Genomic DNA, 27,247 nt, shown 5'->3' with positions numbered 1-27,247 from the left:
TACAATAACAAATTACCATATAAGACATACAAATATAATGTATGTTTGTTTGTATTTGTTAAAATAGACCTTCAGCAAAATTAAACTTTTCAGTAAATTAAAATGTAAAAGAATGTATTTTTGGGGAGGAGGATTTATGAAGCCAGAACACCTGACTTCAGAGTTATTATTGAACAAACTGTCGGATGGTGCAAAAATGTGTGACTTTCTAAAACTTTACGCTATGCTTGCTAAGTGGGTAAAGCTTAGCGTTAACAGGACAGTAAAGGTGAGTGGTTTCAAACAATATATAAAAAAGAGCTTGATATATTAAAGGCCTAATATATCACAAGAAACAGAAGCCAGTGAGGCTTTACTTAAAGGATAAGTATCATGAAGAAAAACTTTAGATTGTTTTAAATCGTGGAGGGGTCCGAGAAAAGGGTCAAGCATGTTATGAGCTCAGTGGTCAAAATGAAAACTGCATTTATTATAGATAGTATTATGTACAATAAAAAAATGCTAAATATTCTTAATGTTTAACTAAAACACTTATTCGTTTTCTGATTATACATTCCTGTTAACACTGATGGAGAGTTTTCTATATGAAGCATTAAACTTGAAATGGATAGTCTGTAATGTAGTCTAAGCTCGCCATCTAGCTAAACTTTTTGTAACCATTTTAAAAAAAATTAACACAGTCGGTTTCATAATGGCTGTTCTTTGTTAAGGGAGTTTCCCTATTTATGTAAACTTTTATCATTGTATAATAAAAAGTTCTGAAACTAAGGGCACGTTCCTGTTAATGTCAGACCCCATTAATTCATGCCCATTCTCAAATCCGTTCAAGGTTTTTGCAAACGGCTATAAACAGATTCCACTTATGTCAATTGGATTTTTTTTATATTCCTTTTTTTACTTGTTTGCACTAATTTGGTTCCTATTCTGTTTTTTTTTTTAGCGGAGAAAATACATTGCATGCAGTATTTTTTTCTCCGTAAAAAAAAAACGGAACAGAAACGGATATTTTAAATTTAACATTGAAGTCTATGGTAAATGTATGAGCCTTTAATGTCATCCTTTGCACCCAGATTTTTAAATCCGCTTTTGATCCATTATTACTTCTGAGCATGCTCAGAAGATGTGCAAACAACAGACTCCTGCAATGCTGTGGGGCTTCTTTACTGTAAGAGCAGTGAGACTGTGGAATTCTCTCCCGGAGGAGGTGGTCATGGGGAACTCTGTAAAAGAATTTAAAAGGTGTCTGGATGCATTTTTGGAGAATAATAACATCGCTGGTTATGTATATTAGATATATAGGGACAGAACGTTGATCCAGGGATTTATTCTGGCTGCCATATTTGGAGTCAGGAAGGAATTTTTTACCTCTAGTATGAGGGTTTTTTGCCTTCCTCTGGATTAACTCAGTAGGGACTCATTAGGGATATAGGTTGAACGTGATGGACTCTGGTCTTTTTTAAACCTTATGAACCTTATGTTACTACTACTCTCATCATGGAACAGACTCGTTTCCACGATGGGAGTTGTAGTTTCCCCTCACTGCGTGAGTCTGTGGGCAGCTGAGGAGTCTACAGTAGAACTTGTACTACTACCCCCATCATGGAACAGAGTCTGTTCCATGTTGACAGTAGTAGTACAGGGGCTGAGGGATTGATCGCACTGGGTTTCACTTCTGAGACCCGCTACAATCATAAGCTATTAACTAGGGGAGCGGGCAGCATGCTCAGCTTCCCAGCAATGGATATTTGTCCCGTAATTTCATATTCAAATCCCCTGCCAGAGCCCTGAATGACCGGTACAGAGTGGCCATTCACGTCTCTCTGCAGGGATTTTAAACTCATACTGTGTGGATCGTGGTTAAAAGAGCCAGCCAGGGAATGCAGCGCAATGCCCTCCACTTCCCCAGCAGGAGCCGTCCCTCCTTCTAATGCTACCATGATGGGAGCAGTAGTAGGGACGGCTCCTGCCAGGCAAGCAGGTGGCATTGCGCTGCATTCCCCAGCCGGCCGGTGTAGTGAAAAAAGTGAGGAGGAGTGTTTTACATTGAGCCGCCCGGGGAAAGCAGCCCAATACCGCCAGCTTCCCTGGCAGCCGTCCCTCCTACTAGTGCTCTCATCATGGGAGTAGTAGTAGGAGTGACAGCTCCTGCTGGGGAAGTGGCCAGCATTACTTTGCATTCCCCAGCCAGCTCTTTGAATCACAATCTGCACAGTATGAGTTTAAAATCAGGTGCCCGCCATTCAGGGCTCTGGCGAGGAATTTGAAAATGAAAGTACGGGACAAATGTACATCCCTGGGGAGTGGAGCATGCCGCCTGCTCCCCTGGTTAATAGCTTATGATCGAAGCGGGTCTCAGAAGTAAGATCCGGTGCGATCAATCCCTCAGCTTCTGTATTACTACCCCCAATGAAGAACATACTCCATGATAGGAGTAGTTGTACACCCAGCTGCAGGAGTCTGTATTCGGCTGACTTTTTCACAGTTAGATGAAAAACTGATGAAAAAGGATGCCACTAAATAACATCCCTCTGCATCAGTTTGTATCTGTTTGTTAGTATGGTCCATTTAGAAGCAATGACGAGAGAATAGTGGGATGGGAGACAATGGCCGTGTGAACTTAGCCTAAACAGTTCACATTTGAATTGTCATTTCCAATTCTCTGTTTCATCTTTTGCACAGAAAGCCCAAAATGACGATGGTGGATGCATCAAATGACAGAATCAAGAGCATCTGATAGACCCCATTAACTTTGTAGTGTCTGTACTGTATGCTGAGCAATTCTTGATGTCAGATATGACAGAATCTGCAAATGAGCCTCTGACAAAGATGTAGGCCTAAGTGAATTCACTTTTACATATCTGACAATACACATTGTACCCCCTAACAAGAAGACTTAGATATGACAAATGACTCAGCTCAAAGCTTACAAGGAGAGAGAGACCTAAAAGGTAGATCTTTAATACCGTAAGTCACAAAAAGACAAGGCACCAAAAAAGAAAAATTGACCCAGCTCATACCTAAGAATCATAACAAATGTCTCACCTGATCCTCACCATATACATGATAATTAAAAAAATATATAAACACCTTGATGTGAAGCTTTGGTGCATTCGTGTACATTCCAAATTATGATATAGTCTTGAGATGCAGAGCACGCTAAACTGTCTCTCCCATCATTCTTCAGTGCAACAGCAGTGATCGGTTGATGGTGTCCTTTCAGAATTAACGTCTGCACAAATAATAGATTACATTTGAAATGACGTGCAAAAAGTTTAGTTTTAAAATATTTTCAAAAACTTGTATTGTTTTGTTAGATTAACACTTCAGAGTGGTGACAAGATGATTTTAGTGCTTTCATTGCTGTTATTGGGTCCCTGAGAGTCCCTTCCTAGTGGTAAAAACTTTAGAATTGTTCTTCTGGGGTAAGGAGTCATTTTTGGTGGTAGGAATCATATAAGTTATGAAATCAAGGAAAGTTGTTTGAAACAACAGTGACCCTTTAAATCCATATACGTTTAACAAAAAACATCAACTTCTTATAGGATAGCGTCACACAAGGAGTATTTTGTACACATATTCCAAATGATTTAAACAAATCTCATTCACATGCTGTTGAAATATCTGCACAAAATCTGTTCATCTGTAGTGTACACTTCAAATCCGCAATATGTCAATTTTATATTTGATATGCTGTCAATTTATTGCAGTTATTTTACCACAGACTTTACTGGGGAAGTCATAATCTGCAATAAATATTCAGTTCTTGCATAAATTGGCTGTGGATATGCGGAGAACTGCAGCAAAATCTGCATCTGTGGATAATGAATACATTGGGGAAGATTTACTATAGCAAATGTGCCTGTGACTTGTACCAAAATTGCATGTGGACGGACATACCCTAGTGCTCCAGTTTAGTCAGGAGGAGCTCAGTAGTATTTAAGTTATTAAACCTTTCTGAAGCTAGTCAACCTTATTCAGACTAGATAAGGCCCAGCGATCAGCCAAAGAACTATCTATTTGGCAGCCCTTAAAATCACAGTTGATCTGCGCTTGGGTCAGACTGTTATCTGCCCATATCTATATATATAAAACTCAACGTGTGTGTGTGTATGTATGTGTGTATGTATATGTGTGTATGTTCCAGCATTACGTCCAAACGGCTAAAGATATTAACATGAAACTTGGCACACAGGTTACTTATATGTCTACAACAAACATAGGACAGGTGATTTAACCCTTACTCACCCCCATTTGCCAGGGGTGGGGTTTATGTTTTAAGTCCCATATAAGTCAATGGGAAATATATGTTACTGCATAACTTCCAAACGGCTTGAGATATTTTGATAATTCTTGGTCACATGTTACTTATATATCCACTTAAAATATAGGATAGTTAATTTAACCCTTAACTACCCCCATTTGTGAGGGTCGGGGTTTTTGTTTAAAGTCCCATGCAAATCAATGGGAAATGTGTGTTCTCACATAACTTCCATACGGCTGGAGATATTTTAATAACTGGTCACATATTACGGGTCAGGATAGGAGGACCTGGATAGGAGGACCCGGATAGGAGGACCCGGATAGGAGGATGGGATAGGAGGACGGGAAAGGAGGATGGGATAGGAGGAGGGGATAGGAGGACAGGATAGGAGGAGGAGATAGCAGGACGGGATAGGAGGAGGGGAGAGGAGGACGGAATAGGAGGACGGGATAGGAGGAGGGGATAGGAGGACGGGATAGGAGGTCGGGATATGACAACAATATATGAGGACGGGATATGAAGTCAAAAGCTTCTTCCTTTGTTTATTTTCCTCCCCAACAAGGATTAGGAAGGAAAAACCGGGCAACGTCGGGTACTCAGCTAGTGTATATATATATATATATATATATATATAGCAACAGAAGACTGCAGCAGCACACTGCCAGCACAAGGATATAGGTGAAACATGAAAATGCAGTTAAAACATGGAGAGCTATACAGCTATGGTGTAATAGATGCAAATGTGAAACTATGAAATAGTGAGGCACTTAGCTCGCAAATTTGTCTCCGCCGGCGGTCAAAGTGCCTCACTATTTCATAGTTTCACATTTGCATCTATTACACCATAGCTGTATAGCTCTCCATGTTTTAACTGCATTTTCATGTTTCACCTATATCCTTGTGCTGGCAGTGTGCTGCTGCATTCTTCTGTTGCTGTATATCTAGCCTAGTAGCGTGCACCTGTAGGCCAGGTCCATATAATAGTTTGGTATCAACTAAAGTGCTGGCTGACTTATTCTTTGTCTATATATATATATATATATATATATAAAACTCAACGTGTGTACGTATGTATGTATGTATGTGTGTGTGTATGTTCCACAAAAACTTCCAAACGGCTAAAGATATTAGCATGAAACTTGGCACACATGTTACTTATATGTCAACAACAAACATAGGATAGGTAATTTAACCCGTACGCACCCCCATTTGCCAGGGGTGGGGTTTATGTTTAAAGTCCCATACAAGTCAATGGGAAATATATGTTACTGCATAACTTCCAAACGGCTGGAGATATTTCGATAATGCTGGTCACATGTTACTTACATGTCCACTTAAAATATAGGATAGTTAATTTAACCCTTAACTACCCCCATTTGTGAGGGTCGGGGTTTTTGTTTAAAGTCCCATGCAAATAAATGGGAAATGTATGTTCTCACATAACATCTGTACGGCTGCAGAAATTTCAATACCTGGTACACATATTACAGGACGGGATAGGAGGTCGGGATAGGAGGACCGGGATAGGAGGACCGGGATAGGAGGACCGGGATAGGAGGACCGGGATAGGAGGACCGGGATAGGAGGTCGGGATGGATGGACTGGACAGGAGGACGGGATAGGAGGTCGGAATATGAGGACGGGATATGAGGACAGGATATGGGGTTGGAATATGACAACAATATATGAGGACGGGATATGAAGTCAAAAGCTTCCTCCTTTGTTGATTTTCCTCTCCAACAAGGATGAGGAAGGAAAAACCAGGCAACGCCGGGTACTCAGCTAGTAGCCTATATAGTACCAGCAACTCCAATGATTGTAAACTGCATCATTAAAAATATATATCTTCATTAATTCATATATTTCACATATATATATATATATATATATACTTTGTCCACAGTGAGTGAATGACTTTTCTTAATCTACATTAAATCAATAAAATTTTTATATCAACCAAGATTCACAAGTACCTTTTTAAATAATGTAGATAATACCATTATATGTATATTTGTAATATACATAGGTTAAAAAATGTGTATATTTTTAGGTGAAAATGCTGTCCGTGCAGCTATTGCCTGTACAGGAAGTGAGGGTAGGACAAGCAGGGCTCTGTGCAGGCTCCGGGCTTGTCAATCATCCTGTGTGAACTGGGAGCATGTCATAGAGGACAAGAGCCCTGCTTGTCCACCCTCACTTCCTGTATTTGGTCTCCTCATAGAGACACACATGCAATAGCTTGTAGGGAGAAAAATATACAATTTTTTTTTAACCAATGTATATTACAAATATACACAATGTTATTTTCTATATTATATAAAAGTTTTGCTAATGACAGGTGCATGTTAATGCTTGAAGGGTTTACTCATTTTACTTGTCACACTACCTGTTCCTGAGCTCTAGCTGAGTTCCAGATGCAAAGTTCATTTCCATTCAATGGGAAAGCACAATACTGGGGAGTACATGCAAGCTGTACATGGGACAGAGGTGAAGTGGATTCGGAATATCGCACCTCAGAAACCATACTGTGAGATCCAAGCACTTCAAAGGTAGACATGTCTCTCATCCCTTTTTATTATTACAACCTGCAAACAGATTAAAATCATCTCTTGTTAATTACATAAAATCAGTGACATATTAAATCTCATTGACTTTAAAGTGTTACTGTTATTTCTAAAAACTTTTTTTGCATGTCATTCAGAGATCTAGAGCTTGGCCCTACAAACAAACAATAAATAAGACTCTTTAGACACAAGAAATCAACAAGGCGCTCAAACAACATTGCCCTAAAATCAATTCAATGGTCATGATAGTGCCTCCTAGGGTCTCTCATATTGTTCTTTCAGTATAGCTTAATATCTAACATATTATACCAAGAAGATAACAGAGCATAGCTACTGATAAAGAATCCCTTTATTACACACATATTAAAAATACAAAAACCAATAAGTGTTTAGGGGGGGGACTTGTAATCATTTATTACATATTGCTCCACGGGTATTAACTAATGTAAGGTAAAGTGCAGCAGGAGACCAGAGGTTCACTATCCCCTTTTGCTACACTGAGTGGTCTGCAACTAAATATTATTTATTCCTTCCCACAACATTGTAAATAAAGTGATAAACTCACCCATGAGATATGCTGTCACTGCCAGCAAATAAATAAATAATTTTTATTTTATTGATAACATTTTTGATAAACCTAAATAAATAAAAAACTATTGTTTTTTTTATTGATAAACACTATTTATCAAAACCTGTGCAGAGGAAGGGCGGGGTCATAAGAAGCGCTTATACAGAGTACTTCACACTGCGGATGCACCAAAGGCAGTCACAAAAAGAAGCTCCTCGCTGTGCTGGGTAGCGCCGTGTGTCCACTCATCTGCTACAAGCAGGCACTGTGTCTACTGCGGGAAATCCACAGAGCTACACGGCTGCAGCAGGGAGCTTGCCCATATGACTGCTGTTGGTGTATCCGCAGCGTGAAATACACTGTATATGCGCTTCACGTCAGATCCTTCGTGTGACTCTATGCTAAAAATCTGATTGGTTGCTATGGGCAACCTGTCAACTTTTCCACTGTACTGGTTTTGATAAATCTCCTCATATATCCCCTACAGATAATTGAAGTGTACACACAATTTTAATACAATTAGGGTACATTCCCACATAGCACTTACGCAGCGTATTTCGCGCTCCGCAGCAGGAAATACGCTGCATATTCTCTGATGAGCGTATACACAGGTGTGTGCAGTGAGGTTTGGAGGCAGGGCAGCGAGTCACAATCACGCCAACACGTTTAACCTCCCATTGCTCTGCTCTACCGCCCACTCCAGAAAGATAGCGAGCAGAGCGAAGGCCTGTGCATCCGTGCTGCCATCCCAGGGACCCTCACCATCATTTGCTATCTTGTGCCATCCGGCACTGTATTAGTAAGGCACAGGGTAAGACCAGGCAAGTATAATTAGGAGTTAAAAAAACAGTAGAGTGTCCAAAGAAGTGTCCACTGTGTGACCCAAACCCACTGCGGTCTGCCCCCACCCTTTTTGGGGTGCAGCCTTGCTTTTTTTCAACTTACTTTGTGGCCAGACCCTCATCTGTATAAGAGAGTGGCCCGCCACTGTTAGTACATCGTCCACCCTATTGCTGATCAGTGCAGTGGATGGACTGTACTTCTGTGTGCAGCATGCTCTAACCGCTGAACAGTGATCAGCTTTTTGGGGGGATTTCAGGCAGGTGTTTTTCTTTTACCTACACATATTTTTGGGTGTTTGAGGTCCATGCCCCAGTAGCTGTGAGGACAGAATGTACAACTGTGCGCAGCCTGCCCTGACCTCTGACCAGTGATTTGTCAGCATACTTTTGGGGTTCAGGAAGGAGCTTTTATTTATTTATTATTTTTTTTGGGCATGAGCGGTCCACGCCACCAGCAACTGTTCTGTGCTGTGTGGATAGACTGTACCCCTAGTGCAGCCTTCCCTGATATTGCTGATGAGTGATTTATTTTTGTTGGGGTCTTGTCCTTGCCACCAACTATTGTTCTGTGCTGTGTGGCCAGACCCTACAATGTGCCATTTTGTTGCCTTCAGCTTTTTTTATAGGTAGGATTTGGGTTAAGAAAATGTTAAAGCACCACAACCACACATTTTCTAAAAAAGATTTTAGTTTTTTTACGATGGTGGCTCAGATAAACCTGTTCGCCCAACAGTTTGTCGCCCAGCATCCTGAATCATTTTTATCTAGGTTAGAGAGATGGATCCCTGTCGGTGCAGCTGACATGAGAACCCATTGTGGACTTGTGCTGCACTGCGTATGGGTCTAGTGAAAACCCAAGCCGAAAACTCTATAAACTCTGTGGGGGAGATTTATCAAAACCTGTCCAGAGGAAAAGTTGCTGAGCTGCCAATAGCAACCAATCAGATCGCTCCTTTCATTTTCAAAGAGGCCTGTGAAAAATGAAAGAAGCGATCTAATTTGTTGCTATTGGCAACTGTACCACGCTTTCTTTACACTGGTTTTCATAAATCTCCCCCTTTGAGAGCACCTCAGGGTTACAGAGGTTTAGAGTTTATGGAGAGAAGAATTCCCACATTGAACACCTGGAATGCCTCCCCAAATTGTTCATATAAAAAATAAACTTCTACTTACTTCCAGCGCTCCCGCAGTGCCTCCAGTTTCCTGCTTCGGTCCACAGCTGCAAACCTCTTTCTGAGCTTGGGCCCAAAGTGACAACATAGCCCATTGTGCCATACTGCCACTCAGCCAATCCCTGGCCCAGCCAAACATCTCTGCAGCCACTGGTTGGCTAAGACTAAGTTTCCACTTGTTTTATTTTCTGGCAGTTTTTGGATATCTGCCACTGCAGTTTTTGAGCCAAAGTCAGAAGTGGATCCATAAAGGAGAAGTGTAAGTTCTTCCTTTATATGTCCTATTCCTTTTGAATACATTTCTGGCTTTGGCTCAAAAACTGCAGTGGCAGATCTCCAAAAACTGTCAGGAAGTGGAACCTTAGCTTAAGACACCGCGGGAGCACTGGAAGAAACTAGAGGTTTATTTTTTTATATACTGCAGAATGGGCATTGTTATAAAAAAAAAAACAAAAAAAAAAACTCCGGCCGGACAACCCCTGTAATGAAAGGATGGAAGGAAGTGGGGAAAACACTGTGAAGAGTTAACAGTTTTGGTCCCAAAAAAAGCATGTGTTGCAAGACATCATCTTTGAGTGCGACACCTGCCCTGATAATCCAGGTCTCTGCATCAATTATAGCTTCAAGGCATACCATATGTCTATGAAGTTCTAAATATAAAATCTTTATACACTATTTTTATTTTTCCTTATTTTACCCCAATGTACCTGCCCACAGAACATTTTGTCCCAAATTTTAAACTTATGAAATTACAAACTACTCCTTGACATAATACCCCTGATAACACCCCTTGTGGTATGTTTTTTCAAAAATGGGTTACCTGCATGGGGGTTTCCAAGTTAGACCTCAAATGCGCACAGTGCTCTCTCCCCCCTGAGCCCTGTCCTATTTCCAGGCAACAGTTAAGGGTCACACGCAAAAATATTTCAGGATTTTGAAGTAGAGCATAATTTGTATGGGGACTAGGGTAATTTGATTACTTGGCCAATTATTGTTTCTATTAATCAACAAATCGGATAAAAATAACCATTTTGGAGAAGATGAGAACTTGGGAGTTAGATTAGGGAGGGAGTAATGAGGGGAGGGGATAGGACTGAATACCTTCTGTGTGTTTTAGGTAAGGGATGCATTGTGTGTTAACCCCTTAAGGACTGAGTGATTTCACGTTTTTGCATTTTCGTTTTTTCCTCCTTGCCTTTAAAAATCATAACCCTTTCAATTTTGCACCTAAAAATCCATATGATCTGGCTTATTTTTTGCGTCACAATTCTACTTTGTAATGACATCAATCATTTTACCCAAAAATCTACGGCGAAATGGAAAAAAAAATCATTGTGAGACAAAATTGAAAAAAAAAACGCCATTTTGTAAGTTTTGGGGGCTTCTGTTTCTACGCAGTACATTTTTCGGTAAAAATGACACCTTATCATTATTCTGTAGATCCATACGATTAAAATGATACCCTAATTATATAGGTTTGATTTTGTCGTAGTTCTGAAAAAAATCATAACTACATTAAAATTGTCATGTTCTGACCCCTATAACTTTTTTATTTTACCGCGTATGGGGCGGTATGAGGGCTCATTTTTTGCGTCTGAAGTTTTTAGCGGTACCATTTTTGTATTGATCGGACTTGTTGATCACTTTTTATTCATTTTTTCATGATATAAATAGTGACCAAAAGTACACGTGCGGTTTAAATAACGATATATTTTTTATAATTTGGACATTTCCGCACGCGGCGATGCCACATGTTTATTTTTATTTACACTGTTTTATTTTGTTACTAGGAAATGCCGGGTGATTTAAACTTTTAATTCAGAAGGGAATACTTGAAAGGGTTAACTTTTTTTTTTTACACTTTTTTTTTTTTACACTTTTTTTGGTGAGCTCATAGCTCCTATAGGGACCTATGAGCTTGCAATGGCTGATTGCATACACAGATTGTTGCCTTGCCGTAGCATGGCAACAAGCTGTGTAATCGGCGGTTGATTGCTCCAGCCTGTAACTCAGGCATGGAGCAATCAATCAGAGCCCAGACGCCGCCGGAGGAAGGTAGGGACCTTCTTCTCTCCGGGTAGCTGATCGGGGCATCACGATTTTATCGCGATGACCCCGATCAGCCCGACTGAGCAGCCGGGAAGCATTTACTTTCACTTTCGATGCGGCGCTCAGCTTTGATCGCCGCATCGGAAGGGTTAATAGCGTGTGGCCGAACGATCGCGGCAGCGCGCTATTAGCCGTGGGTCCCGCCGCGTAATAGACAGGGACCGGACTTAGGACGTACTCAAACGTCCTAAGTCCTTAAGGGGTTAAAGGGGTCCTCCGGTGGAAAACTTATTTATTTTATTTTTTTTAAATCAACTGGTGCCAGAAAGTTAAACAGATTTATAAATTTCTTCTATTAAAAAAATCTTACTCCTTCCAGTACTTAGTAGCTGCTGAATACTGCAGAGGAAATTATTTTCTTTTTGGAACACAGAGCTGTCTGCTGATATCACGAGCACAGTGCTCTCTGCTGACATCTCTGTCAATTTTAAGAACTGTCCAGAGTAGGAGAAAATCCCCATAGCAAACATATGCTGCTCTGGACAGTTCCTATAATGGACAGAGATGTCAGCAGAGAGCACTGTTCTTATTATAGCTGCAGAAAGGAGCTGCAGGAAGCAGAAGATGGTGTGTGCTGGGCCCCTCTTCACTAAACAGGCTTCCAAGGACCACAGTTGCATATACACATTTTTTTGGGGGGTGGGTGGTTACACCGTATTTTGGTGTGAAAATGTTCATTTTTCACCAACTGCTGTCCATCCAATCCAGGAAAATACATGTATAAAACATCTGTGGGGTATAACTATTCACTGCACCCCTAACTAATGGCTGCACATCCACAAATTCTCAGCATAGCACGTGCGCCGGAAGATTTTATCAGATTTTATGAGAGCAGGGAAAAAATCTTCTGGCGCATGCACCCTGCCGAGAGAGTGCTGCGCTCATGTGACTGGTGACTCAAAGTCACTAGGATGTGGAGTTGAAGAATATGAATATTTAAACAGCAGGGGTGGGATTAGGACCTGAAAGAGTAAGGCAGAGGCAGCCAGCCGGCAGGGCCCCGCCTCCAGCACGCAATTTCCTGGATGGAGCAAAGGCATTTCAGAGGCACATATCTCAGCAACCAGAGGATGTAATTAAGTAAGTGACCCCTCTATGGAATCCTGTTCACCCACACTATAACCCAGTGTATTGGGTTTAGTGTGGGTGAACAGGCTGAAAGTTTTCCTTTAAGGGGGTACACTTTCTGTAATGGGGTGAAATGCAGGTGTTTGCTTGTTTTTTATGTTCTTCTGAATGTATGTAACAGTCTGCTCTTCATATGTCAGTAAGAAACGTAAGCTTTAAATTGTGAATGGCGCTGCATGACTCCTGAGCCCCGTCGTATAGGGTATTTCCATAGTCAGGGGAAATTGCATTACAAATTTTGCAAAACTACTGATCCCAGCATGACCAGACAGCCATTGGCTTTTCGGGCATGCTGGGAATTCTTGTTTTGCAACAGTTGGAGGACCCCTGGTTGAGAAAACACGGACCCAGACTTGTATTTGGTGTAGCGTGCAGTGTATTCCTCAACACCCAAAACTACAATATTTGGTACCATTTGTCTCTTGTCATCAATTTGCTTTGTGGAAAAGCGACTAAAATCTTACACAGACCTGTAAGGAAAATGGTAAAACTGTGTTGAGTAATAGGCCCCTAGTAAGGGCTGGGTTCCGGAGTGAAACGTTCGGTCGGCTCATTTTTGCGCCGTATGTGCTTTTATAACCGGACCTTAAACCGTGGTTGACCACAGTTTTAGGTCTGGGCAAAAAGCACATACAGCGCAAAAATGAGCCGACCGAACGTTTCACTCCGGCCAGCTCATTGAAATGAATTACATACGGGAGCGCATACGAAGGCATACAGGAGCGCGAGGTTTTAGCTCCCCCCTGCCGTATGCGCTCCCGGATGTGAACCCAGCCTTACCTATATATTTACTAGAGGTCTGTCAGGTTAGTGCGGGAGGAAAGATGATAAAAAATACCACAAAACTGTAAGGCTGGGTACACATAACATTTTTGCCATACTGTTTTCAAATAGTTTTTCTAAAGAAAACCCTATGGCAAAAACACTGATGGAACAGTATGGGAAAAAGTAAACCATATGCATTTTTAAACCGTATACGGTTTTTAAAAGTGCATACAGTTCCGTCCGTTTTTAATAAAAAATAAGTTTTTAAAAATGTTGTCCATTTTTAATGGGAGGGGTGTTGAGTGGGGACTTTAGGATGCAAATGCACATGTGCAAAGTAAAAACCATATACGGTTTCCCGTATGGAACCGTATACATGTGCGTTTCCCATTGACATCCATGTTAAAAAAAAAAAAAACGTATGCAGTTGCAGTACGGTTCTTAAACCGGAGACAAAATCGTGGTCAACCACGGTTTTGACTCCGGTTTAAAAACCGTACTGCAACTGCATTTGCATCCTAAAGTCCCCACCCAACACCCCTCCCATTAAAGGGGTACTCCGGTGAAAACCTTTTTTCTTTTAAATTAACTGGTGGCAGAAAGTTAAACATATTTGTAAATTACTTCTATTTAAAAAAAATCTTAATCCTTCCCTTACTTATTAGCTGCTGAATGCTACAGAGTAAATTCCTTTCTTTTTGGAACACTGATGACATCACGAGCACAGTGCTCTCTGCTGACATCTCTGTCCATTTTGGCAACCATGCATAACAGATGTATGCTAAGGGCAGCATGGTGGCTCAGTGGTTAGTGCTGCTGCCTTGCAGTCCTGGGGACTTGGGTTCAAATCCCACTAAGGACAAAAATAAATAAACCGGTATTATTATTATTATTATAATAACGTCAGCAGAGAGAACTGTGTTCGTGATGTCATCAGAGAGCATTCCAAAAAGAAAAGAATTTCCTCTGTAGTATTCAGCAGCTAATAAGTACAGGAAGGATTAAGATTTTTTAATAGAAGTAATTTACAAATATGTTTAACTTTCTGCCACCAGTTGATTTAAAAGAAAAAAAGGTTTTCACCGGAGTACCCCTTTAAAAATGGACAACATTTTCAAAAATGTATGTTTTTTTTTTTTATAAAAACGGACGTAACTGTATGTACTTTTAAAACTTATACGGTTTACTTTTTCCCATCCGGTTCAATCCGTTTTTTTGCCATACAGTTTTCTTTAGAAAAACTGATTGAAAGCAGTATGGCAAAAATGTGATGTGAACCCAATCTAACAGAAAGGAACCATTTGGGCTTTAAACAAGGAAATATATGAAGTCCTAAAAAACTGCAAATGTGAATGAGGACTAAGAGAATTGGAACGCCAGAGACAAACCTTTCAAACCAAAAAAAACTTAAAAACTTCAACCCAAATTCGAGAGAAAAAAAACAACAAAACAACCAGCATTATACAGCATGACTCACCATATATGGACCTAGGTGGTATCACTAAATATATATATATATATATTATATAGACTGCAACCATCTGACTATAGCCCAACCTGTGGCTCTCCAGCTACTGCTAAAGACTGTCAGGACATGATGGGAGTTGTAGTTGTGCAGCACCTGGAGGGCCACAGGTTGGGGGGCACTGCTATACACAATAAGGTATATAAACACCGCTGTATGTACATCTCTTACCTCGTGCAATGGTGATTACAGTCACCGGTATAAACAGCGAGGCTCCGTATCCTAGCAACCGAGCACGGGTAAGGTTGCCGAGACGGGTCAAATACAAAATGCGTTTGTTTTCAATACTAACCTTGGCCATTTTTTTTTAAGTTTATAGCAAAACTAAACAACTGCAATAGGAAACAATATCTGCTAAGACAAAGCCAAGCATTCATTCATTTCCATTCTTATGTGCAAGGCTGACGAGATCGGCACATCTCACATATGACTATAATAGTTAGAAGTAAAACTTAGACCTGCCACTAGATGGAGCTGTTTCCTTGTGTTTGAAGCGATTAGACTCGTTAGCTATCTTCGCTCCAGGTCACCTGGTACAGGTGTAACAAGCGCAGGTACCGCACGGTGGCGCCAGTAGAGCTGGCAATGGCTGTAATAACGCAGCATGGACCTGGGACACAGAAGGAAAGTTTTTTATTAGACGTCAGTGTGTTCGTTTTTATTGTATTTATAAATAAATATACCTTATTTCCTTTGTATATACACCAGTGTTTCCCAACCAGTGTGCCTCCAGCTGTTGCAAAACTACAACTTCCAGCATGCCCGGACAGCCGAAGGCTGTCGGGGCATGCTGGGAGCTTAGTTTTGCAACAGCTGGAGACACACTGGCTTGAATACACTGATATAGACACATTACTGAACATAATACAGTTCCTAGGTATATTCCTTTTACACCAAGCGTCCCCTTAGAGTTGTGTTTACACGCATGCGGTAATGTGCTCGCTGGGTGGCCAGCCACCTCATAGCAAAACCGCAAGTGTGTGAACCCAGCCTTATATCTATAAATTCCATGACGCCACAGCACTTCCTGTGCCCTCCGCCCTCCCCTTATAGATAATAGTACTTCCTGTCAGCGGGCTCTGACAGGCCGGGCTGTGGGCGCTCGCCCCTCTATGGTGAGTGCGGTTTGGGCATGTCCTGGCACTAATTCGCCTCTCTAGCTTATGTGGGCACCGAGTGCCATGGTGACCGCCAGCTGCAGGCGCGGGGTGTGAGTGTGTGTCCCGCTACTGTTATACCTTGGCCCGGGCTCTTCCGTACGTTACCGATTTAGTGGTGTGACAGTAAAGTGACCCTGAATCGCCGTGCGGTATGGGGGGGGGGGAGGCGCATGCGCGTATAGGTGATCGGCGTGTGCTCGTGTTATGTATTGTTTACCTCGAAGGAGGTATGAGCTAGTGGACCTGTCTGCTGGGCAATGTAGTGCAGGTCACCATCGTGCACCACTTTCAGGCCCTTGTATCTGACATCTAGATCACCATTGGTCGTATATGGACGCACCCTTATTGGGTCTTACCTGTTTTTTAGTGGAACTTATTAAAACAAAATCCCTTGATGTTCTAGAGCAGTGATTTTCCAAAAAAGGGTGCCTTCAGCTGTTGCAAAACTACAACTCCCAGCATGCCTGGACAGCCTTTGGCTGCCTGGGCATGCTGGGAGTTGTAGTTTTGCAACAGCTGGAGGCACCCTGGTTGGGAAAATCACTGCTCTTCTCTAGAGGGACCAGAAATTTTGATTGGTAAGGTCCAGGTGCTTAACTTTCTGGCACTAGTTCATTTAAGAAAATAATAATAATAATATATATATATATATATATATATATATATATATATATATATATATATATATATATATATATATATATATATATTATTAGCTGAGTACCCGGCGTTGCCTGGATTTTTTTTTTTTCCCTAATCCTTGTTTGGGAGGAAAATAAACAAAGGAGGAAGCTTTTGACTTCATATCCAGTCCTCATATATTGTCATATCCCGTCCTCCTATCCTGACCTGTAATATGTGTACCAGTTATTGAAATATCTCCAGCCGTATAGAATTTATATGGGAACATACATTTCCCATTGATTTGCATGGGACTTTAAACAAAAACCCCGACCCTCACAAATGTGGATAGTTAAAATGGTACTCCAGTGCTTAAACATCTTATTCCTTATCCAAAGGATAGGGGATAAGATGCCTGATCGCGGGAGTCCCGCCGCTAGGGACCCCCGGGATCATGCACCCGGCACCCTGTTAGTAATCAGTCCCCGGAGCGTGTTCACTCCGGGTCTGATTATGGTCGATCGCAGGGCGGGCGGCGTGTGACGTCACGCCTCCGCCCCCATGTGACGTCACGCTCCGCCCCTCAATGCAAGCCTACGGGAGGGGGCGTGATAGCTATCACGCCCCCTCCCGTCGGCTTGCATTGAGGGGCGGAGCGTGACGTCACACGCCACCGGCCCTGCGGTCGCCGGTAATCAGTCACGGAGCGAACACGCTCCGGGCACTGATTACAAACGGGGTGCCGCGTGCATGATTAAATTAACTATCCTATATTTTAAGTGGACATATAAGTAACATATGACCAAGTATTATCGAAATATCTCCAGCCGTTTGGAAGTTATGCAGTAACATATATTTCCCATTGACTTGTATGGGACTTTAAACATAAACCCCGCCCCTGGCAAATGGGGGTGAGTAAGGGTTAAATTACCTATCCTATGTTTGCTGTTGACATATAAGTAACATGTGTGCCAAGTTTCATGTTAATATCTTTAGCTGTTTGGAAGTTTTTGTGGAACACACACACATTGAGTTTTTTATATATATGTTTTCCACCGGAGTACCCCTTGACGACGCAGGACATAAATGTACATCCTGGTGAGCTGGTACTTAACGCACCAGGACCTACAATGATGTCCTATATATAAGCGCGAGCATCGGAGCGATGCTCGGTTTATGGGCGGCAGGTCCCGGCGGCTGATAGCTGCCAGGGACCCGTTGGTAATGGCCGACATCCGCGATCGCGTGGGTGGCCGCCATTAACCCCTCAGATGCCGTGATCAATACAGATCACTGCATCTGCATTGCTGCGGACACTAAAATGGATGGTCGGATCACCCGCAGCGATTTGATCATCCATAACGGCAGACGGAGGTCCCCTCACCTGCCTTCCACGGGTCTTCTGGTCTGAGATCAAGCAGACCAGACCAGATCAGAAGATGACCGATAACACTGATCAGTGCTATGCCCTATAAATAGCACTGACCTGTACTAGCAATCGAATGATTGCTATAAATAGTCCCCTATAGGGACTATTAAAGCGTAAAAATAAAAGTAAAACATTTGGAAAATCCCCTCCCCCAATAAAAATGTAAAATGTCTAATTTTCCCCATTTCACCCCCGCAAAGTGTATTAAAAGTGTATAAACATATTTGGTATCATGCGTAACTATTCAAACTATTAAAATATCATGTTAATGATACCGTACGTGAAAGTTAAAACAAACTCCAAAATTGCTGCTTTTTTAGAACTAGTAATTAAAAAAAAATGACAAAAAATGAAAAAGTTATAGATCTTCAAAATAGAGGGATTTTAAACGTATTAAATTGGTTAAAAAGTTTGCTTTTTTTTTTTTAAGCGCAACAGTAATAGAAAAGTATGTTATCATTGGTATCATTTTAATCGTATGGACCCAAAGAATAAAGAACACATCATTTTTATCATAAATTGTATGGCGTAAAACCAAAGCCTTCCAAAATTTGCAAAATTGCGTTTTTTTTTTTTTTCCCCACACAAATTTTTTTTTTGGTTGCGCCAAACATTTTATGGTAAAGGCAGTGAATAGATTACAAAGGACAACTGGTCTAGCAAAAAACAAGCCCTCATACTAGTCTGTGGATGAAAATACAGTATAAGAATTATGATTTTTTTGAAGGCGAGGAGGAAAAAAAAACAAAAACTTAAAGATTAAATTATATCCACATAGAGAAAGGAACAATTTCTGAGAACTCCCCTCGGACACCGATTTAGCGCGCAGAAGATTCTTTATTCATGATTACAATATCATGTACATAGCAGGGAGGTGGAAGATGGAACAGGAGCGGGTGGGTTCAGCCGGTGGGCGACGGTCCGTTATTGCGCTTTTGCGCTTCGTCAGACCCCCCCCCCCGACTGAATCCACTCGCTCCTGTTCCATCTCACCACCTCCCTGCTATGTACATGCTATTGTAATCACGAATAAAGAATCTTCTGCACGCTAAATCGGTGTCCCAGGTGAGTGCTCCGAAATTGTTCCTTTCTCTATGTGGATATGGTTATGAAGGCTCTGCTGTATTCGAGAAGCACCATACTGAGGCGGACATATAGATAAAGCTGCTAGCCACCTGTTTGCCAACAGGGGAGCACTCTGTAATTGAACATTATTGTGGCAGTGCCAGGTCAAATATGTCCTTAAAGGGGTACTCCAGTGGAAAACTTTTTTTTTATTAACTGGTGCCAGAAAATTAAACAGATTTGTAAATTACTTCTATTAGAAAATCTTAATCTTTTCAGTACTTTTTAGCAGCTGTTTGCTACAGAGGAAAATCTTTTTTTTGGATTTTTTTTTTGTCTTGTCCACAGTGCTCTCTGCTGACACCTGATGCCCGTATCAGGAATTGTCCAGAGCAGGAGAAAATCCCCATAGCAATCCTATGCTACTCTGGACAGTTCCTGACACAGGACAGAGGTGTCAGCAGAGAGCACTGTGGACAACACAAAAAAAAGAAATTCTAAAAGTAAAGAATTTCCTCTGTAGCATACAGCTGCTAAAAAGTACTGGAAGGATTAAGATTTTTTATTTATTTTTTTTTGAATTTTTTTTGAATTTTAATTTTTTTTAATTTTTTTTTCTGGCACCAGTTCATTAAAAAAAAAAAAAAAAAAAAAAAAAAAAAAAAAAAATTCCACCGGAGTACCTACCCCTTTAAGGCCAAAATGGGCTGAGTCCTTAAGGGGTTAAAGTCAACATTGATATGAATGCAGAATCAGGACTAGCGAGGAAAAAAAGTACCATGTCACTTTTTTGTGCGTTTCTGCATGAAATCTGATTTCTCTCTGTACATAACGTATCCACTTTAAAACCCACACACACTTCACCTGCAGATTTTGACACAAAATTCTCCACTGCATGATTTGCTGCGTGAGCAAGTCTTAAAGGGGTTTTCCGATACTTTTCAATTTTTTTTTTCCCTCCTCCTAAGGATATGTTCACACAATCGAATTTCACATGGACATTCCGCAGCAGCAGAGTCCCATTGATATCAGCGGGTTTCTGTTGCTCACGGCAGTTCTCCTCTGTTAACCAATTCCGGTATCCCCAGAATAATAGACATTAGGGATCGACCGATTATCGGTTCGGCCGATAATCCTGATTTTGTCATTATCGGTATTGTTAATTACCTTGCCGATAATGCCCCGCACCGACCCACCGCACCGTGTCCCACCCCCCACCGCAGTGCTGGGCGGTATACCAGTATGAACCGGATACCGTTTTTTTTTTTTTTTTCCTCCCACGGTATGGATTTTTGCCCATACCGCTATACCGGTCGGGCCCCTCCCCCACCCTCCGAGTCAATAAAAAAAATTAAACTTACCCGTAATGGGGGTGGTCCGGGCCATCCATCCTTCCTGTAGTGTCCGGCAGCATTCCGGGTGGAGGGTGAACCGGTCCGGACCGGTTCACCCTCCACCCGGAATGCCGCCAGACACTACAGGAAGGATGGATGGATGGACCGGACCACCCTCCCCGGACGGTCCCTGTAGCAACTGGGAAGGTGAGTCAGGGTTCTGGGATGGACAGGGGTCTGTATAATATACTATACCTACACTAGGCCCTCCAGCTGTTGAGGCCCTCCAGCTGTTGCCAACGGCTGACCGGGCATACTGGGAGTAGTAGTTTTGCAACAGCTGGAGGCACCCCTAGGCGCGGCGGGGGGAGCGGTGGCGGTGATGGGTCTCAGTACCCCTGGACAGGCAGGGGAAGAGAAGCGGGTGGCGGCGGCTTATGGCACCGCAAAAGCCACTGGAGTGCACTGATTTAAAGCGCCCGCTTTAAATCAATGATCTGCAGCGGTGTCGCAGGGGGATAAATAGCCGATAACTTATACCGGAATATCGGTATAAGTTATCGGCTATCGGCCCTAAAAAACCGACATCGGTGGATCCCTAATAGACATGTCTATTCTCTCTGCAGAGTCTGCATGGAAATAAATTTACGAGCGGTACTAATGCCAGCATGTTGTGCTTGGCCTACATAACTCCATAACTTTTATTAAGGGCTTGTTTTTTTTATTTGTTTTTTGGAACACTTGTACTTTGTAAAAACACTGTTTCATTTTACCATAAAATTTATACTAAAACAAAACATTTTTTTAAATGTATGCTGTTCACCCTGTTGGATCAATAATGCTATGTTTTACCAGTTGGGACAAGTATACACATGGCAATACCGAACACTTCCTTCCTAGTGTAGACTGCCATGCTGGATATCAGCTTCTGGACCAAATCCCTGCAGGACAGATTCATTACAAATTATTCACAACCACCATAGTTCAACTAAACTTAGATCCCGAATCTTTCTCTATAAGACGCACTTTTTCTTCTCCAAAACTGGGGGGAAAAAGTCGGTGCGTCTTATACGGAGAATACACCCCTATCGCGGCGGTCCCTGCGGCCATCAACGGCCGGGACCCGCGGCTAATACAGGACATCACCGATCGCCCTGTATTAACCCTTCAGACGCGGCGATCAAAGCTGACCGCCGCGTCTGAAGGGAAAGTGACACTAACCCGGCTGTTTATTTGGGCTGTTCGGGACCGCCGCGATTTCACCACGGCGGTCCCGAACAGCCCGACTGAATAGCCGGGTTAGTGCTTACAGGACACCAGGAGGGACCTTACCTGCCTCCTCGGTGTCTTCTCCGTTCAGGGATCCCCTGTATGGGCGGCGCTCTCCTTCCTCATCATCACGTTGTCGCGTATGTGCGTCACGACATGATGGTGGCGACGGAGAGCGAGGATACCCGGCCGGCAGCAGAGACGTTCCAGAGCGACGGGGACACGGCGACAGCAATGGAGCGACATCCAGGGCAGCGGTGACGGGTCCGGAGCGGCGGGGACACGTGAGTATTACCTCCTATGCAGTGGTCTTCAATCTGCGGACCTCCAGATGTTGCAAAACTACAACTCCCAGCATGCCCGGACAGCCAACGGCTGTCCGGGCATGCTGGGAGTTGTAGTTTTGCAACATCTGGAGGTCCGCAGGTTGAAGACCACTATTGGGTTCAAAATCTTTATTTTTTTTGATTTTGCACCTATAAATTGGGTGCGTCTTATACGCCGGTGCGTCCTATAGGATGAAAAATACGGTATGGAGATGGACGTACCTGAGCGTTTGATACAAACCCTTTGGGAGAGGTTTATTAAAATCTGTGCCCATATCAACCAATCAGATTGTTTCTTTCATTTTGAAATCTGGTTGCTATGGGCAACGTTTCCTCTGCACAGGTTTTGATAAATCTCCCCGTTGTGGTGTTATACTATTTTACTATTAATTAAAAATCCTGTTGGAAGAAGCACCAAGTTTGGGTCGTCTTATTTGCTGTGCTTGTTACAGAATCTGTGACTTTATTACCTTCTCACACAAGAAATGTAGAAACTATTAAAAGTTGGTCTACCCTTATCTGCCATTTCCACAGAAAAGCTATAAATGTCGGTCAGAGGTGGGTCCTAACTCCGTTGTTCTAAAGGAGTACTTTGATCAGCCTTGAAGGTGGCTGCCTTATTAACCTACAGAAAATATGATGAGGTGATTGCTTACCTGACTATATCCTAAACTTCTATAAAACAGAATAGAGGTGAGTTCCTCTCTATTCTTTACCTGTCTGTATGTGGCCACCACTCCAACAGAGTGGAATGGGACCTCCATTCTCAATATAAGAGGTAGGACAGGCATTTATCACTATGATAAAAGGAGTTACCAGGGCCTTTCCTGTGTGTACAGAACAGTCTGTTATATCAGTGAGGTGCCGGATGTCTGCTCCCTACCAGTCAGATATTGATGGGTTCTCCTTAGGGCTGGGCGGTATACCGGTTCATACCGAATACCGAAATTTTTGTGCTGCACGATATGAATTTTAACCCATACCGAAATACCGGTTTGGCCCCTCCCCCTCGGGAATGAATGAATCAGCCTAGTGCTGCGCTGCCCCCCCCCCAATTATCAGCCCAGCGCTGTCCCCATCGGGGTAAATACTCACATATGTCTCCCGCAAGCGCTGCCCTCCTCGTCCTCCTGTTTGTTGCGGCCGCCGGCGCTGACTCTCTATACAAGTGGTCTACAACCTGCGGACCTCCAGATGTTGCAAAACTACAACTCTCAGCAAGCCCGGACAGCCAACGGCTGTATACTGTGCGGTATCCCTATGCCCAGGCTGAAAAAAATAAACATAATAAACTTTAACTCACCTCCTGTTGGTCCGGTACTGGCCTCACCTGCTTCTTGGGGACGGGAACGTCGGACAGCCGTCAGCTTATCACAGGCCGCAGAGATGTTCCGCCTCTGCCAGGGATAGGCTGAGCCTACTGTCATGTAAGAAGCCGACCAGAGCTCCTTACATGACAGTGCGCTCAGCCTATCCCCGGCCGAGACAGAACATCGCTGTGGCCGGTGATAGGCTGACGGCTGTCCGATGTTCCCATCCCCAGCGTAAGGCTGACGTCGGAACATGCGTTTATTTTGTTTACCTTTTGCAGCCTGGGCATAGGGATACCGCACAGTATAGAGGGTCAGTGCCGGCGGCCGCAACAAACAGGAGGACGAGGAGGGCAGCGCTTGCGGGTGACGTGAGTATTTACCCCAATGGGGGCAGTGCTGGGCTGATAATTAATTTGGGGGGGGGGGGGGGGAGGAGGAAATACCGTTATATACCGTGGAACTGCCAAAAGTAAAAAAAAAATACTGCAATACACACATTTGGTCATACCGTCCAGCCCTAGTCCTCCTGAGGATGTGCCAGAAGTCAGGAACGCTCTAAAAAAAAACTTTAAGCCTTTACCGCTTGTTTTGTCTGGTTGAAAGAAAGTAATGTTTTGTTTTTTCTTTTCCCCTTCTATGTTTACCTCAGGTTCAGTAGAGCAATGGTGACCCACTGGGAAAAGGGCCTTCTGACACTGTTTGCATTGTGCACTTTGTCCTCCATTGAATGTTTCACAGAAGATGAAATACCAGAGGAGTGGATGCTCCTCCATGTGGTCCAGGGACAAATAGGTGCTGGAAACTACAGTTACCTGAGACTTAACCATGAAGGAAGAATCATACTGGAGATGGAGAGCCTGAAAGGTGATGCAGATATTTATGTTTCTTCTTTAAGCCTTAATCCCAATTTTGACGAGTATGAGCTCCAGTCTACAACGTGTGGTCTGGATGTAATCATTGTCCCCGATCATTTCAGCCGCCCAGTGGGAATCGGAATTTATGGGCATCCATCCTATCTGGAGAGTGAGTTTGAAATTAAAGTATACTATGATAGAACTATTCAGGAGGATCCATTTGCCGAAGCTTCTTACAACCCTGAAGAACTAGAGGAAAGCCAAAAGCCTCAAAAACAAGCCCCAAAGGATACATCTCAGGAGGAGGAATCTATGCTACGAACTATTCTAATAGGAATTCTCAAGATTGTTCTAGAGATACTTTTCTAAGTGCTATTATTTCATTCTATGTACCCAAAGTTACAAGAACTGGAATCTTAAAACAATAAAGGACAAAGTTCAGGATGTAAAAGGCAAATCAGCAGCTTTTACTGTTTTCTGTATTTTATAAAAAGAAATCATCGGAAAACAGACCAAAAATGATTCTAGAGATCAACTTCTCCCTTTACAGTTATGGTTAGTGAAATAATTGCACTCCTGTTCATTAACCCATGCTGGGTGACTGTGTCTTTAAGAAGCTGTCCGAGCAAAACAAAATCTCAGTGGTGTTTCCTCACTAGTACGTCATCTGACTAAAGTGTTACACTATACCATAGCCCAGGGTTATGTACATCTGTAAAGGGTGCACTAATTGTGATCCAGATAGATTTCTAAATAGGACATTAATTTCACCTTTTAAAGGTGCAAGATCTAACTTTTTGGAGCAGTAATGTGGACTACTATTTTTTTATCAATATAAATTTCTTACCAGTTTTACCTGTATAAGGAATTTGTTAATGCAGGAATTTTATTTAACAAGGGAAGGGCAAAAAGCTATCTTTAGCTGTCCAAATTTTTGCGCGGACACTCTTTGAAAATAAAACATTACTAGCTGCCATTGTTCTTGTGTCTTTCATTACAAGTGATGTGGACAGTGTTTGTAATCTATTATACTCCTGCGTGTCATGGAGGATTCTTAGCTTATTTAACCCTTAAGGATTCAGCCCATTTGGGCCTTAAGGACTCAATTTTATTTTTAGGTTTTCATTTTTTCCTCCTCGCCTTCTAAAAATCATAACTCTCATATTTTCGTCCACAGACTAGTATGAGGGCTTATTTATTGCGCAACCAGTTGTCCTTTGTATTGACGTCACTCATTTTTACCATAAAATGTATGACGCAACCCAAAAAAATACTATTTGTGTGGGGAAATTGATAAGAAAACCGCAATTTAGCAAATTTTGGAAGGTTTCGTTTTCATGCTGTACACTTTACGGTAAAATAGACATGTTTTCTTTATTTCGTAGGTCAATACAATTAAAATTATACCCATGATTACATACTTTTCTATTATACCGCTTAAAAAAATTGCAAACTTTTTAACCAAATTAGTGCATTTACAAACCCTCTATTTTGCTGACCTATAACTCTAATTTTTACGTATAAGCGGCGGTATGAAGGCAAATTTTTTGCCCTGTGATCTGTACTTTTTTTTTTTTTTTATATACCACATTTGAATATATAAAGCTTAATACATTTATCAATTTTATTTGGAATAAAATGTTATAAGAAAGCAGCAATTTTTTTTTTTTTTTTTTTTTACGTGAACGTCGTTCACCGTACGCGATAATTATATTTTAATAGTTTGGATATTTACACATGCGCCGATACCAAATGTTTCTAAAAAAAATATTTTTTTTTACACTTTTTGGTGGTAAAATGGACAATTTACATTTTTATTGGGGGGATTTTTCAAAAAACTTTTACTTTTACACTTTAATAGTCCCCATAACAGACTATTTAGAGCAATCATTCGATTGCTAATACTGTTCAGTGCATAGCACGGATCAGTGTTATCGGTCATCTTCTGCTCTGGTCTGCTCGATCTCGGAGCAGAAGACCCGTAGAAGGCAGCGTCGGCAGGTGAGGGGACCTCAGTCTGCCGTTCTGGATGATCGGATCACCGCAGCAGCGCTGCGAGCAATCCAATCATCCATTTTAGTGACCAGTGCTGCAGATGCCATGATCTTTATTGATCACGGCATCTGAGGGGTTAATGGCAGACATCCACGCGATCGCGGATGTCTGCCATTACTGGCGGGTCCCTGGCTGCTATCAGCAGCCGGGACCTACCGCACGTGCTCCGATGCTTGCAGTTATGTATAGTACGTAAATGTACGTCCTGGTACCACCGCACCAGGACTTTTACATCCTGCGTCGTTAAAGGGTTAACACTATTGTGTTAAGACATTGCTTCAATCGTCCACTATGATACAACCAGTTTCATGTCATAGGTAATACTTCTGGCCAGAAGAAGCATCACCTATGACGTGAGACTGGTTGTTGCCTTATACACGCCCCTGCAATAAAAGATCAAAACTTATCCACCCCATGGGTCAGTTTGTGCAAAGTCCGATTATTTTTTTTTCCTCACAATATAAAAAAAAAAAAAAAAACACATTGCCTTACCTTTCTCTGTTCCCTGTGTGTCCGTCCCTGTCCTGTCCTCTGTTGCAGTCTTCTTTCTACTTTTTGGGCCAGATACATCACACTGCTGCTCAGCCTATCACCGGCAGAAGCGGGACACTGCTACAGCCACGAATTATCTGAGCGGCAGTGTGACAAAGACCGTACCAGTGGACAAGAGAGCAGCGGGAGGTAAGTCAATGGGGGACATTTATCAAGCTTTTTACACCTTTTATGTTGTGAATATATTGCACTTGAGCAACTTTTTGCTAAATCAGGCATAAATGGTACGACAACGATCCAGATGTGGGATCTAACTTATGCAAATATGCTGATACTGTCATAAAGTTAGATCTCACAACTGGAATGTCGTCGTACAATTTATGCCTAGATTGTGC

General features: G+C 42.2%; 2 protein-coding genes across 13 annotated transcripts in view; one reads left to right on the top strand and one right to left on the bottom strand.

The window, feature by feature from the left end:
- The window catches only part of WDR27 (WD repeat domain 27), a 421,522-nt gene extending 405,246 nt beyond the window's left edge, over positions 1-16,276 (bottom strand). For 2 of the 7 annotated variants that reach the window (XM_056567126.1, XM_056567133.1), the window contains exons 1-4: positions 16,200-16,223; positions 15,393-15,544; positions 6,648-6,846; positions 3,088-3,229 (exon numbers count right to left, since the gene is read on the bottom strand). In XM_056567126.1, coding sequence (XP_056423101.1) covers positions 3,088-3,229; positions 6,648-6,827 — 322 coding nt within the window. In that variant the 5' untranslated portion in view covers positions 6,828-6,846; positions 15,393-15,544; positions 16,200-16,223. Of the gene's footprint in view, positions 1-3,087; positions 3,230-6,647; positions 6,847-15,105; positions 15,350-15,392; positions 15,545-15,997; positions 16,135-16,172 lie in introns of those variants that run through there. The other 5 variants (XM_056567129.1, XM_056567130.1, XM_056567132.1 and 2 more) reach the window with 5 other exon arrangements.
- Positions 11,432-25,299, top strand: C3H6orf120 (chromosome 3 C6orf120 homolog). 6 transcript variants are annotated; one of them, XM_056567136.1, is made up of 3 exons: positions 15,943-16,049; positions 22,673-22,831; positions 24,101-25,299. In XM_056567136.1, the coding sequence occupies exon 3, from the start codon at positions 24,114-24,116 to the stop codon at positions 24,672-24,674; it is 561 nt and encodes a 186-aa protein (XP_056423111.1). In that variant the 5' UTR covers positions 15,943-16,049; positions 22,673-22,831; positions 24,101-24,113; the 3' UTR covers positions 24,675-25,299. The 6 variants fall into 6 exon arrangements, with proteins under 6 accessions (XP_056423115.1, XP_056423110.1, XP_056423111.1 ...); XM_056567140.1 differs by lacking the exons at positions 15,943-16,049; positions 22,673-22,831 and adding an exon at positions 11,432-11,462; XM_056567135.1 differs by lacking the exon at positions 22,673-22,831 and having other exon boundaries at positions 15,896-16,049.
- The last annotated feature ends 1,948 nt before the right edge of the window (positions 25,300-27,247 follow it).

Source organism: Hyla sarda, chromosome 3 (assembly GCF_029499605.1).
Source record: "Hyla sarda isolate aHylSar1 chromosome 3, aHylSar1.hap1, whole genome shotgun sequence".
Taxonomy (NCBI): domain Eukaryota; kingdom Metazoa; phylum Chordata; class Amphibia; order Anura; family Hylidae; genus Hyla; species Hyla sarda.
The sequence above is the reverse complement of the archived record's forward strand: the minus strand, read 5'-3'. Positions and strand labels throughout refer to the sequence as shown.

What these genes read in the sequence shown, in the direction of transcription:
- C3H6orf120 (XM_056567134.1), top strand. Translation starts at nt 16,299, where the DNA reads ATGTATTGTTTACCTCGAAGGAG. An exon ending in TATTGTTTACCTCGAAGGAG is followed by an intron (nt 16,322 to 24,100) that starts GTATGAGCTAGT and finishes TGTTTACCTCAG; the next exon opens with GTTCAGTAGAGCAATGGTGA.